General features: G+C 38.7%; 1 protein-coding gene across 4 annotated transcripts in view; it reads right to left on the reverse strand.

The window, feature by feature from the left end:
• Nucleotides 1-13,539, reverse strand: part of ELAVL2 (ELAV like RNA binding protein 2) — a 177,775-nt gene that overhangs the window by 97,738 nt on the left and 66,498 nt on the right. For 3 of the 4 annotated variants that reach the window (XM_049896544.1, XM_049896543.1, XM_049896546.1), the window contains exons 1-2: nucleotides 8,025-8,109; nucleotides 4,968-5,211 (exon numbers count right to left, since the gene is read on the reverse strand). In XM_049896544.1, the coding sequence (XP_049752501.1) occupies nucleotides 4,968-5,211; nucleotides 8,025-8,096 (316 nt within the window). In that variant the 5' untranslated portion in view covers nucleotides 8,097-8,109. Of the gene's footprint in view, nucleotides 1-4,967; nucleotides 5,212-8,024; nucleotides 8,110-13,539 lie in introns of those variants that run through there. The other variant, XM_049896545.1, reaches the window with a different exon arrangement.

A 13,539-nucleotide genomic window follows, 5' to 3' on the forward strand; every position in this document is an offset into this window, starting at 1 on the left:
GAAGATGTGCAGCCAGATATGGGAACCACTGAGCTGGAAGATCCAAATTGAGAACCACAGATTAATAAAGTTTCTAGAAAGGGTATTCTTGTTCATTCTGTGTATCCCTCAGTCCCTGACTCTCAAAAATCTTCCAATCCCCTTCAGAAGAAGACACACTCATGGAAACATATCTGTGTAAACAAAAGGTCTTTTACTCTGTGACACTGTAAAAGTTAAATCTTCAGCTACAAATCCATCAGTTGATCCCGTTCTTAATTTTTAAAAAGTGAAGTCTCACCTCCAACAAGAGGCAAGGAGGAAACATTCCAGGAAAGAAGCAGACAGGCAGAATTCTTATTCCCACCCTACTGTTTTTACTGTGGCTTAACTTTGTGGCCTCAGACTAGTCATGTCACGAACCTCAGCCTCTCGTCACCTGTGTAGCGAGGGAGTGGCTAAGGTCATCTCTAGGGCTTTTCTGGCTCTAATACACTACTATTCATCCCTTGCATCATGAAATCCATTTCACTCCTCTAGAATGCAGCATCAGCAGGTGTCAAGGACTCTGAAGTACATTTAAGAACTCAAAGGGATAGACCGATGTCAGCTCAGCTGTACAAGCAGCAGCAGCTTCTCAAGACGAATGCCTACAGATAGGGAACAGGATGAGGCATAAAGCTGGGCACAAGTCCAAAGGGAGGGCATGACAAACAAGACAGCAAATAGAATTTAGACTAGAAAGAAAAGTATTGTATTTGTTACTGAAGACATTTCTTAATTCTCATCTATCAAAACAGTGGCATGTACTTGCTAACAACAACACAATCTAAAAATTACATCCTCTCTTATAGGACTTAGGGGAGAGGCATACACTTTCCTAACCAGGTATTTTTGTATCTTAAATATAAGTTCCTAATTTAGCATTATTTAATTAATGAAATATTAAAGTGAAAAGGAGAGATTTCAAAGCTTCCCAAAGAGCGACACTAGAGTTTTCTCATGACCCAATTAATGCTCACATTCGGCTCCCACAAAATTAGAATACAAAGAGCTGGCCCACTGGCTCCTCAAGAGCTAAGATAAGGTGGATGATTAGAGAAGGACCAAGGAATCTGTGACCTGTCCCCTAAAATGTATACAGAGAAACTACACAAGATGGCTGACGCTAAATACATGGCAGGGTCCAAATCTGCACAAATTCTTTCAGAACCTTTCTAAAGATATGTTAATAGTAGCTTCTTAGGAAGTCATGACCACTTTGCAGAGTGCTACCATTCAATGGCACAGGACCGGGCACCGTTCCATTCTGTTGTGCATGGGGTCACCATGACTTGGGGGCCGTGGGGTCACCATGACTTGGGGGCCGAGTCAACAGCAGCTAACAACAACAACCTTTCAGAACCCAGTTTTAGGTATCTACCATTTACTAGGCTATTTTATTCAATACAAATATTTACTAAGAAAATCAGAGTAAAAGAAAATCCCGGGTAATTTATGCTTGAGGCTAAATGAGTCAGACACTTCTGAAAGTCATTTTAACCTATACTAAGATGTCAGCAGGTCAAATCAAAAAGGGTCACTAGAAGTAGAGGCGCTTTGTGTTCAGATTTGCCTCCTCAGCTTTTAAATACTTCATAATCACGTATGTTTGCTTTATGAAGCGTGCTCGTATTTTATTGGTGTGAACAGGTTAGGGAAGAATTGCAGATTAATTTGTCTGATAACTGTCAACAAATGACTTAAAAAGCTTTTAAGGCAACAGGTTCAAAGACAATCTAGTGTCTGCAACATATCCCCAAACAGGTTCTCTGATCACTAAAACAGATTTCTTTATTGTAGAGTTTTCATAGTGTTTAATATGCTCTTCCATCTGCAGTATGGATCTTAAGTGGGCAACTATGGAGTGTAACATTTCTCAACCTTATCTGTCACTGAAACACTTATTTTAAGGCATTCTTAGGACGATATCTCATGGAACAAAGGTTAGAAAACTTTTTTTTTTTTTAATTGTGCTTTAGGTGAAAGTTTACAAAGCAAATTAGTTTCTCATTAAACAATTAATACACACTGTTTTGGGACACTGGCTGCCAACCTCGCAATGTGTCAACGCTCCCCCCTTCTCGACCTCAGGTTCCTCATTTCCATTCGTCCAGTTTTTCTGTCCCTTCCTGCCTTCTTATCTTTGCTTTTGGGCTGGTGTGCCCATTCAGTCTCATATACGTGGTTGAACTATTTGTGTTACTGAGAAAACAACTTTGACACTCAAGGTTGCCCACTGTGGAATCTTTTGGGCAACCCATTTATTTATCAGAGGTTTTAAACGGAAATTTTATCATGGTGGAAAGCTCCCTCAAACTGAACAGTCAATGGAGTGAGGTGAGGTTTTCCAATATTAACAATAGTTATTTTCCTACATTAACACAGTTTTTCAATATCTGACTGTGTATTTCAGATTACCCACGGGCTATGCTTCTATTACCTTTGTTCACCACATCAAAGCCCTCTGGCAAAAGGTGTGAAGATGGTAGAACTCAAACTTACCCAATTTTGTCATATTTAACAGCTCATGTAAGAGGCTTAGAAAAGAATAAGATAATTTAAAGACTGACCAAAGATGCAAGTTAAAAATCTGTGAGATGTTTCCTATGGAAACCTCCTAATGAAAGGATGATTTAATATTTTCATCAACTCCCAGCATAATAAAAACACAACTCTTATGCCCTGTTCCAGATCTTCCTTTTATAATGTTAGGGATAACTACTAAGCAATCAAGACTAGAAATCACATCACTTATGTCATATCTTTCATACCATTTAGGATACAGTCGTTTATGTCAATAAGGTTGCAAAATCAGCATATAAAGGATGTTGTTTTGCTTAAAAAGCTAACAGTATCAGGACAGACATAAGAGAAATTCTGTTACTCTCTTCCTTTTCACAAACCGTTTCTTTATAAATTTCACATATGCTGCTCACACTCATTTTGGAGAAGAAATTGAAAACTCTCACCCATTTGATTATGAATGTTCAAGAATAAAAGCAAAGATGAGCCTCCCTGATATCTTGGAGAATATCGATGCAACATAATTAGTTGAAATATTTTTATTCGGTACGGATTGATGACCATTAGTTTTTACTTAGCGTGTGTGTGTGTGTGATTTCAATAAATAAGTTCTCTCAATAATCCTTAGGCTACAGGACTGTGAGTCCTGATATAGTATTGAGTCCAACCCCAGGTGCTAGCTGGGAAAGAAGAGCCTGCTGTGATGGTAACAGAAACGCTAAAGGATATAGGGACCATCACAGAAAAAGTTAAAATTGACCTCAGAAATCACTCAGCGTGACCACTTCCCCTGACCTCTATCTGATTTTACCAATGGAAACCTGAGACCAAGAGTTGACCTTGCCAAGGTCACAAGACTAGATAAGAGTCGAGATTCCTGGTGCCACTCTCCATAGCGCCTTTAAAAAAAAAAAAAAACCTGTTGCTGTCAAGTGGATGCCAACTCCTAGCGACCCTACAGGATAGAGCAGAACTGCCTCACAGAGGTTCCAAGAAGTGCCTGTTGGATTTGAACTGCTGACCTTTTCGTTAGCAGCCAAGCACTTAACCACTTCGCCACACAGGGCTCCACCCTGCCTTTAGGTATCCTTTACACATTTCAAACATTTAGTTTTAGGTTTTTGATTATAAGCTAAACAACAACAAAAGTAATGTGATATATACCATCACTCAAACTTGTCAAAATCATGGAAAAGCTAAGCGGACTGTTTCTACTTCACACGTTTTCCATGTTTGAAAACAACCCCTGCAGGAAACTTTAACTCTTCTATCCCAAGAAAGTATTCCTTAGTTATATTTTGCCTTATTCTACAAATTATAGTCAAATCTTACAAAATACTAAGTAGATTTTTAACTAGCTAATATTCAAAAGCAGTCCCTGGGTATTGCAAACAGTTAACATGCTCAGTTGCTAACCAAAAGGTTGGAGGTTTCAGTCCACTCAGAGGGGCTTCTGAAGAAAGGCCTTGAGATCTGCTGCCAAAGATCAGCCACTGAAAACCCTATGCGGCACATTGCTACTCTGACAAACATGGGGTCACCATCAGTCAGTCAACTCAATGGCAACTGGTAATATTCAAAATGTACCATCATTAAACCCAAATTACCAATCTTTTTGTTCTAATCTTTATAAGAGGGGACATTCATATACTTTTTCTTTTCCGTAATAAGGAACAGGACATAAGATCTCACACACTCAAATTATATCAGTGTAAATGCTTATACACTGACAATGTGAATATTACCATTTACTTTGTATACATAGTATAAGCAAAAGAACATACAAACTTAAGGGAAAGGACAATTTAAAATATTTTTTCCTCTCCCAAATATAATTATTTTCCTTATTATCTCATTACTGAAATGTTGTATCAGTGAATTGAAAAATAAAGATTAACATGACATTTCCTGACGTACACACAAACCCTTTTAAAACATTTTTCAAAGCTTTTGTTGTCCAGTCCAGAGTATCTGAAGGCCCAGTTATTATACCAAAAGAAATATATATATATATATATTGCCATGGAGTCAATTCCGACTCACAGTGACCCTATAGAACAGAGTAGAACTGCCCCATAGGACTCCCAAGGCTGTAAATCTTTATGGAAGAAGACTGCCACATCTTTCTTCTGCTAAGTGGCTGGTGGGTTTGAACTGCTGACCTTCTGGTTAGCAGCCAAGCGCTTAACCACTGCGGCACCACGGCTCCTTCCTATAATACACACCGCCCCCCAAATATTTAATGCTTTAAAAGGAAAACAAATCTGTCTTAAAACTTAGTTTCATACTACTGATGTGGTCAGTAAGAGAGAAAATCTAGCTGTGTAAAATTGCAGCACTGAATGACTTATAACAGTAAACATCATTTTCTCACTCTGAAACATAATCCTTTAAATGCAAGTAATCTATACAACACTACATACCTGTAATTTTGTCTCTTACAAGCTTACAGGACTCTATCTCACCAATGCTTCCAAAAAGACTCTTTAGTTCCTCCTGTGTCATGTTCTGAGGAAGGTAGTTGACTATTAAGTTGGTCTTGCTGTCCTCTGTGTTCCCAGAGTCAACAGGTGATGAGCAGTTGTTGTTTATGGTGGTTGGACCATTGGCTGTGTTATTGCAAGTTGGCCCATTAGACAGTTGTGTTTCCATGGCAGCAATTACCTGCTAAAAACGAGAAAATAAGAAATGTCAGAATTCATATTTCACAACCTATTAGAGATTCTATCTAAGAATTTAAATACTTGTCACTAAACACAGGTCGTTCTGCTGAAATTACTACAAAAAGTACAACACCTATGCTAACTGTTATACTTCATATTAGCTATCCAATTTTAGATTACAATCACACTTTCACATACAGGTTCCATACATGCGCAACTTAAATCTTAAACATTCTCTATAACCACATTCGGAATCTATTCACAGACCCTTACTCACCTGCAGTGTTCACAGACTTGAGGAAATTTAGTATGCCAAAGGGCACAGAACTGAGCCCTAACTAAAATTCAGTATTTCTAAAATACTAGAAAATAAAAGTGTTTAACATGCTACCAAAACCAAAAAAAGAAAAGATCTACATAACTTTGAAGAGATTTGCAGTTAGCTCAAGATTCAATTTCCTCTAATTGACAGACATCCATAAACTTAAAATCAAGAACCAAGTGTACTTTAAAAAATATAAATTGTCAACATGTACTGTTTTGGTTACATATTGAAAATGTTTTTTGATTGACAGTCTCTGATACCTCTACCATTGGTAAGAAATAAGAAAAATATCAGATGTTATATGTTAGGGAATGAAAAGGATTTGTAGGATATCTTGGAAATGAAGCTATGAATGCTTGGTCCACTTCACAGAATCTAATAAGCCTTTCTTGTCAACCTTGGCTGCTAAAAATCACCAACAACTCTCTTTTACTTGGTCAGTGGCAACTGGTCTATAGCATCAAAATAAAATCCCCAAACGATTCAGCATGCTATTTTGTCCTGACTCTGATTTAAAAAAAGAAAAGCCTATCCAGTCCACCAAAACAACAGTGTAAGTAAGTATATCAACTTCTGAAATCAGACCAGAGCCCAAGGAGTTTTCATCTGAGCATGTAAGCCTGTTGACACTGCAAGCAATAAGGTATCTACAAAACTCCAAATACCAGATAATTAGCACAGTTGGGGAAAAAGCCCTCGAACTGTTCAGGCTACTCTAAAAATCACTTATTAAACAATTCTAGATCTAGTTTCCTAAAAAACAAACCTATACTCTGAGTAGAAGAGTCACAAACCACAGCCCCAAACTTTCCAAAAGCATCTTCCAGTAGCTATCTACTTTGGACTGTCAAGATTTTGAGGGACTCCAAAAATCAAAGTGTCACTGAAAGAATTGTCCTTCGTATTTTATCCAGTATCTCTCTCATCTTCACAAAGAACTACTTCTGGAAATTGACAGCTTTGAATTAATGGGACGCTAGTTTTAGGGAAATGTTAACATATAAAAGGTAAGGAATCTGAGACAAAGGAAAAGAACAAAGTAGAGGGAAAGAGGGTTACAAGGAAAGAGAAAAAACATTTTTTTTTTTTAAAAGCATCCTGTCTTAGGAAAATAAAAAGGCACATTAGTGGATAGCATAGAGGAAGAAATCCCCACTGCCAAGAGATGTTTATAAAAGAGACAGTGGTAGATAAATTGAGACTGGTCAGACTGGGCAAGAATCAGTACTACCATGATTTAAAAAAAAAAAAAAAAACAGGCGACAAAATCCTGAACATGCCTATGAAACAGGAACAATTTGTAACCCCTCTATGACTTTATTTCCTTTTCAAAGAAACAGGTATTTCTGCAACCTACATCTCCCACAGGGAGTATTTAGGGGGCAGACAAGTAAATAAAAAGATCTTTGGAAATCTGCACCAAAAAGGGGCACTGAAAGAATTCAAAATACGGGTTTTATTACAAATAACCATCTTGAAACTGAGACTGGAGGTGTCAGATTTCCTAATAAAACATAACTGCTCCAGTTTGTAGAATATTACTTGTGGATCACTCTTTCCACAGCAAAATTCTCGCAGGGTCAACCTTTGCCCCGCGGTTAGGAAAACAATGAGCTACAAGAAGAGAGTGGCCAAGGCCAATTTAAACAAATCGATATTCAAAAGTTAGGCTAGGTGGAGAAACCATGAACCCGAAATGGGAGATTCGGACTAAAGCTCATTGGGATGGCATTTGAAAGACAAAGTGTTCATTGACTGAAATTAGCAGGATTTAGCAAAGACAACAAACACTCCTCACTTAATTGCACATTTATTTCCATGTTCAGGTGGCAAGAATGAGCTCCTAAGCCAACATTCAAGTGAACAGCTGCAGTAGGCTGTGTGAGCTGAAAATGATAGCATCTCTCAGCTACAGGACCATCTGCTCAGAATAAAATGATACTAACGTGCTATATTTTACAAATAATGCATATTCCATTGATAGGCTCAACACAACTGTTCACAGAATGCGAACTCTTTCAACAGTTACTGGGCAAATAATTGTCAGCCAGATTTACAATTTCGACACACACAAAAAAATTTTTTTTTTTTTGGAGCATCAGGAAGTTATAAGTAACTTCAAAATTTAGTAACCAAAAAAATACATAGTAAACAGAATGTAAAGAGAATTACGGTAACTTAGTATTCAGACCATACCAAAACTTTTTTGTTTTAAAAAAAAAAAAGCTTGTCACTCTTTTCTTTGAGTCTGCACTAAATCCTAATTTAGATTAGAAGAAGGTTCATACAAGAACATGGTTCTGATGCTACGTCATACCTCTAGAGTTAAAATTGCAATGTGCTTTAAGTCCTAATGATAGCCATACCACAATAGGTTAAATGTGAGAATAACTCGTATGCCAAATGAAAGGTTCAAGTGTTTGGTATGGCCTCAGCACTCCTGCCAACATGCTAAAAAGTAGCCTACAGAATTTAAGAAAAATCCCACAGACCCCAGTCCAAGGCTCTGCTGCCCACGAACCACTTCTAAGCAGAGAAGCCACATCACACAGTCTGACTGCCATGTTAGTTTGGAGTTGCCGTCTGCAATATGGACACAAAAAGTACCATATGTTAGATGAGCAAGATAATGCAACAAATCAGTTTGTACAAAATTTACAGTGATTGTATTGATATTCCCAGCACGTCCATGCAGTGTGGCTTAATTAAATTTGAGGCAATTCCAATCTAATCTTTCCAAATTCATTTTAACATGTAGTTTTCTTGCACAAATGTAAGCATTTTTAATTAAGAGCCTGATTTTAAAAACAATATTAACTAGTTATCTTGGCATCTATCCTAAAGAACTACCTTCGACCACATCTCAAAAAAAAAAAAAAAAAATGAAAATGAAGCAAAATACTGCATGCTGCCCTATCTTTTAAGGGTGTGGGAGAAGGGAGGAAATGTGAATGGAATTTCATAGTGCCAAAAGGCGGTCATGCAATTCCTAAGTGATCACTTGGCATAAAAGCACTCTTTCCCCCAAATATCAAAAGGGCATTAGAGAAGCTATATTTGCCCACACAGTTACATTATCCTACAAATGATCCTTAATCCTGGGACTTAAAATTAAAAGTGAATCCAAACCCTGTGAGGTTACTCTGCCACTACATTCAAACTGATCTCTAACAGTTTCACTGAGAATTGTTCACATATACGAAGAGGCAGTAAACCAGCATCTTTCAATTGAAATAATTGGACCAATAAATAGGATTGTTTGGAGTAATGCTTGTATAGGATGTCAGCTTTGTCCCTGAACGAAATCAAGTGAACATTTCTTAATATGTAAATTATAAACCCAGCACGATTTGAAATTAGTGCTGCTATGAGGCCTCCAATGTAGTTAATGGGCCATTTTCCACTGATTACAACTTGCTCGAATACTAAACAGAACCACAATATTGGCACAAAAGCCAAAGTTTACTTTTTTTAGCCATACATGTAGCGGCTTCAAATGGTCGACATAATAGTAATAAAAATTAGTCTCTGAAAATAGACAATGAGTAACAAAGGAGAGTTAAAAATGTGTTTTACTTACATACTGATAAAAAGGTCACCCTTAGAGTTCAACCTGGCTGTGAGGAATTTAACTCTTGATATGACCAATGACGTTAATCATATGTAACCAACCATGAGTTCCATTTTCTGGCATCTACCAAAAGGTTTTAATATGATCTTTTTAGGATGCCATGAAAATGTTTTACTCTTCTTCCCTTCTCCCACTGAATTCAGTCTTGAGCCTCTTTTTTTTTAAGACTACTTCTAGTTGAACTGAATCTATGAAAATCTATGAAAAAGAAGTATTTTGACAAAAACTTGTTAATTGTGATTAGACTACCTGAGTAGAATAGATACGAGGACCACACCCAACAGGTTAAACCAAGCTGAAATTTTATGTCCTGAACACCCTCAGGAGTTAAAAGATTAACATTCTACACTAACATAAAACCAAAGATTCAGACTTACTGGCCTCTGACCCATCTATTTCACTGAAGAAGACGACTAATGAGCTAATATATTGTCATCCCTCTTTCAAGCCCCAGGGATGCAAACACACCCTTTACTGCAACAACCAGCTAGGAAGGCTGTGGATGGAAAATGATTCTACTGCACTTTTACATTTCAAGCACCCCAGCCTCTCTGCTTGAGGCACACACATACCTTTAGAGGAAGTTATAAATAAGTTGTTCACATGACCCTTACCTTTATGCTGGCCAACAATTCAGTTACTAAAAATGTAAAGCAACTTCCCCTTCACTTAAGGACAGGGGAGTCTGCTCTACTCAATCTACCACAGACAACCGGGCTGTGTACTATTTATAGATTCAATTGGCTCTGAAACTCTTTAGAAGGGAAAAAAGGCCATATTCCAGCAACACAGAGCATTAATTTTAAGGTTTACAAAATAATGTTCCAATATATTTTTGCCTCCTAATTTCTGGCACTGATTGTGTCAATTCATACTGCCTTCCCTCCTGTTATTCTCCATGTTATAATTAAGGAAAAGACACTTTAGCATAGGCACATCTAGAATATTCTAAATCTTCCCTGGGCTCTAAGAGATAATGGCGAGGTGTTAGTTTGGCGGAAACCTGGACTTCCTCGGGTTGAAGAGGTGGCTTGTGTGTGTTCACACTCACACAATTTATTTCCAAAAAATGTAAAAGCAGCTAAATTTTCTTCTTTATTTAAAAGGTCCGCCATGTACCTTAGGAGTCTCTGAGCAGTTAACACATTCAGCTAGTAACCAAAAGGTTGGCTGTTCAAGTCCACCAAGAAGGTACCTCAGAAGAAAGTCCTGGCAAACTACGTACAAAAATTCAGCCATTGAAAACCCTATGTTGCATTTCTACTCTGACACAACATGGGGTCGTCATGAGTAGGAATCAACTCAGTGCCTGCCAGCTGGTCTGGTTTATTTTTTTTTTCCCATGTATTTTAATATCTGAAGTTACTTATGACACTGAAATTTAGGAAACTGATGCTATTATTTCATTTCCCATATGTGGGAATGGTAAGAAATTGGAGAACTCAAGCTGGTCCACCAGTTTCCGGGCTACATGAGAGAAAAGCGGTGATGGCCCTAGTCCCTAATTTTCCAAACTTCCTGGTCAAATTTCTGTAAGCTAAGGCAATTAGCTTATACCCTATTTCCAAACCTCTTGCAGATAATCACCAAACAAGACAATGGCCATTTTTTAAAATGTATTCTGAAAATTCTCACTAAGATCAGTTAGCAAAATGTCTACAAGAGAAAAAAAGATTTCAAAAACCCTAAAAACCACCTAAGCCCCACACTGTGGGTTAGAACCACAGTGGGACTGCTGAGAAGGCCAATGCATAACCCCAAGTAAGGCCTCTCCCATCTGCAACCTTCCCTTCATTGCCGTGGTTACCATCTTCGTCTGGACCCTCATTTCTCACCTGGACCACCACATTAACAGCTTCCTAAATGGTACTTCATCAGCCTAATTCACCCTAGCGCTACTCCCAGACTGATTTTCCAAAACCCTGAACAGCTCCTTGCTGCCTGCTAAATTAAGTACAAACTATTCAGTATAAACAGTTACAACATCTGAAATTTTCGACTACTTTTATCAGTCCGCTTATTCACTCCTAAAAATCTGAACCTCTCCTCGGCCCTCAAACATGGACTCTTCTGCCCTGAATGCTCTCCCCCCCCCCACTACTCCTTGTTGCAGGGGCTTTTACAGACTAACTCCCACTGCCGTAAGCACACAAAAATATATGTAAGGACAAGAACAGTTCCTTAAGACATGGGGAATGAAAGCGCAGTCACCCTCCTAAATGAGTACAAATTAGTAGCTTGCTTTTCCATCCCACCTCAAGTATTTTAAATCAGAGAAAATTACGAACGCATAATTCCAATTTTTGGCGCACTCCACCAGTCACCCCCACCCACTGAAATCCAAATTCTTGTTGAACAGTATAATACAATGGAAATCATTTGTCCTTTAAGTGGCCAGTTGTGTATTTTTACTTTAAGAAGCTATCATGTCAGCTTGCCAACTATAAAAGCTGGACAGTGAGACAAATCCAAAAACAGGATCTAAATGTGCCCCAAGCCTCCAGCCAGCAGAGTCAGGAAGATGTGGCATCTGGCATCTGGCTCTGACTTCAGGAAGCTGGCAGAAGCCAAGGTAAACGTGAGAAAAATAAACAGATTTTAATACAAAGGCTTTTAAAAATACAGCATGGTGAAGTTATGTATCTCATGAGGTCTTAATTTGCTACTAACTAGAAAGAAAAGTTTAAACATCAAAAGTAATCTTTCCAAAAGGAATCATGGCTGGGGGCAAGGACAAGCATCTATCTCCCTCATGCTGGAAAGGTATGGCTTGGATAAGCTGACCTTGGCCTCGACACTTATTTGCAGTTACGGGGCTCTCAATACCTCCTCAAGCAGTACAGCACCAGGTCCGAATCAGTCCAGTGCAACAGCTTTCCTCTGAACACAAACCTCTCTAAAGGCCAGGTTACACGGTGAACAGAAACCATTTATCTCTCAATTTAAAGAAATGGGCTCAACAATAAAAGACAGCAACCTTGGCCAAAAAAGCATCTCCTTTGGGAAACCAGAAGGAAGGGACCCCTAAAGCACTTGAAATAATCGGTGAAGTTATAAGAAACTTATAGATGAGAGCTGGGTAAGCCAGCGATAGGGTCATCTCTCTAGCAGACACCATTCCTGCAGAAACATGCTTTATTATCTTTCCCATTCAAATCACTAGAACAGAATTTCCAGGATACACGGAGGCTCTACTAGATTAAGCAGCGGAATTGTCAACCAAGTGGTAAAATCTTCAGGCTGACCTGTCAGCTCCAGGAACACTCCACTAGTTTGTTTTCTTTAAACTCCTTCTCTTTGCTTTCAGGTTCCTAAAACAATAAAGGCTTTAAACTTCACGAGATTTCTTCAATTCTAAAATCCCTGTCAATTCTCCAACCCAAACCCATACCATTCTATCTGCCTCACTGGTTGTAAGGATCCTCCAGTCTCAAGCTCAGGTTTTTGGCCTTAGGCTAACAAGGGTCCAAGTGCTGCCAGAGACAACGCATCCAACAGCTGCAGGAGTCACAGAGAGAATGTCCTTTGGCAGCAAACACTAACGTTTCTCCGTCTCTTGGCCCTTTCCAGCTCCTACAGACCAACTATGGTCTCCGACTCCAGTGTTTCTGAGATTTTGTAATTCTAGAGCTAGCAAGATTAAAAGCTTTGAGGTTAGAGAGTTAAGATGAGTTTAGTGTCCCAAGTCCTTCTCTTCACTCTAGGTCCATTAGAAGGATCCATGTTGGGCAATGGGAAAAGTAACGGCCTAGTAAGAAGGATTTGGTTAAGCTTCACTCTCTGTTCATTTATCCATTCATTCAACTAACATTTGCATGCAACTCCCATGAGGTAGGCATGGTTCTAGGTGCTTAGGATACAACAATGAAAAAGTATCTTGGAGTATACAATTGCATGTGGAAGTGTGTGCAGCAGGCAAAGAATAAACATACGTAAGAAGATCACTTAGTATATTAGCTAGAAGTAAGCATGCTGTGGAATAAAAGAAAATGTAGAACAGACTAAGAGGAAGGCTGAGAATGTCAGGATGAGGGGTGGGTAGCTTCCAATATGAAACAGCAGGCCTCATTGAGAAGATAAGCTTTGAGCCAATGTTTGAAAGAGGTGTGACAGTTAGCTGCTGTGGTAGGTAGTGATGCCCCCCCCCCAAAGACATCCACACCTAATCCCCAGAACTTGTGAATGTTATATTACATTACAAGGCGGATATAAGGTTGCAGATGAATCTAAATCTGCTAATCAACTGACGCTGAGGTGGGGCCATTATCCTGGATTATCCAGACAGGCCCAATGAATCACAAGGGTCCTTATAATTTGAAGAGGGAGAGTCAGTGTGATACACTGTTAGAAAGTCTCAACCAACCATGGCTGACTCT

Source organism: Elephas maximus, chromosome 9 (genome assembly GCF_024166365.1).
Source record: "Elephas maximus indicus isolate mEleMax1 chromosome 9, mEleMax1 primary haplotype, whole genome shotgun sequence".
NCBI classification, from domain to species: domain Eukaryota; kingdom Metazoa; phylum Chordata; class Mammalia; order Proboscidea; family Elephantidae; genus Elephas; species Elephas maximus.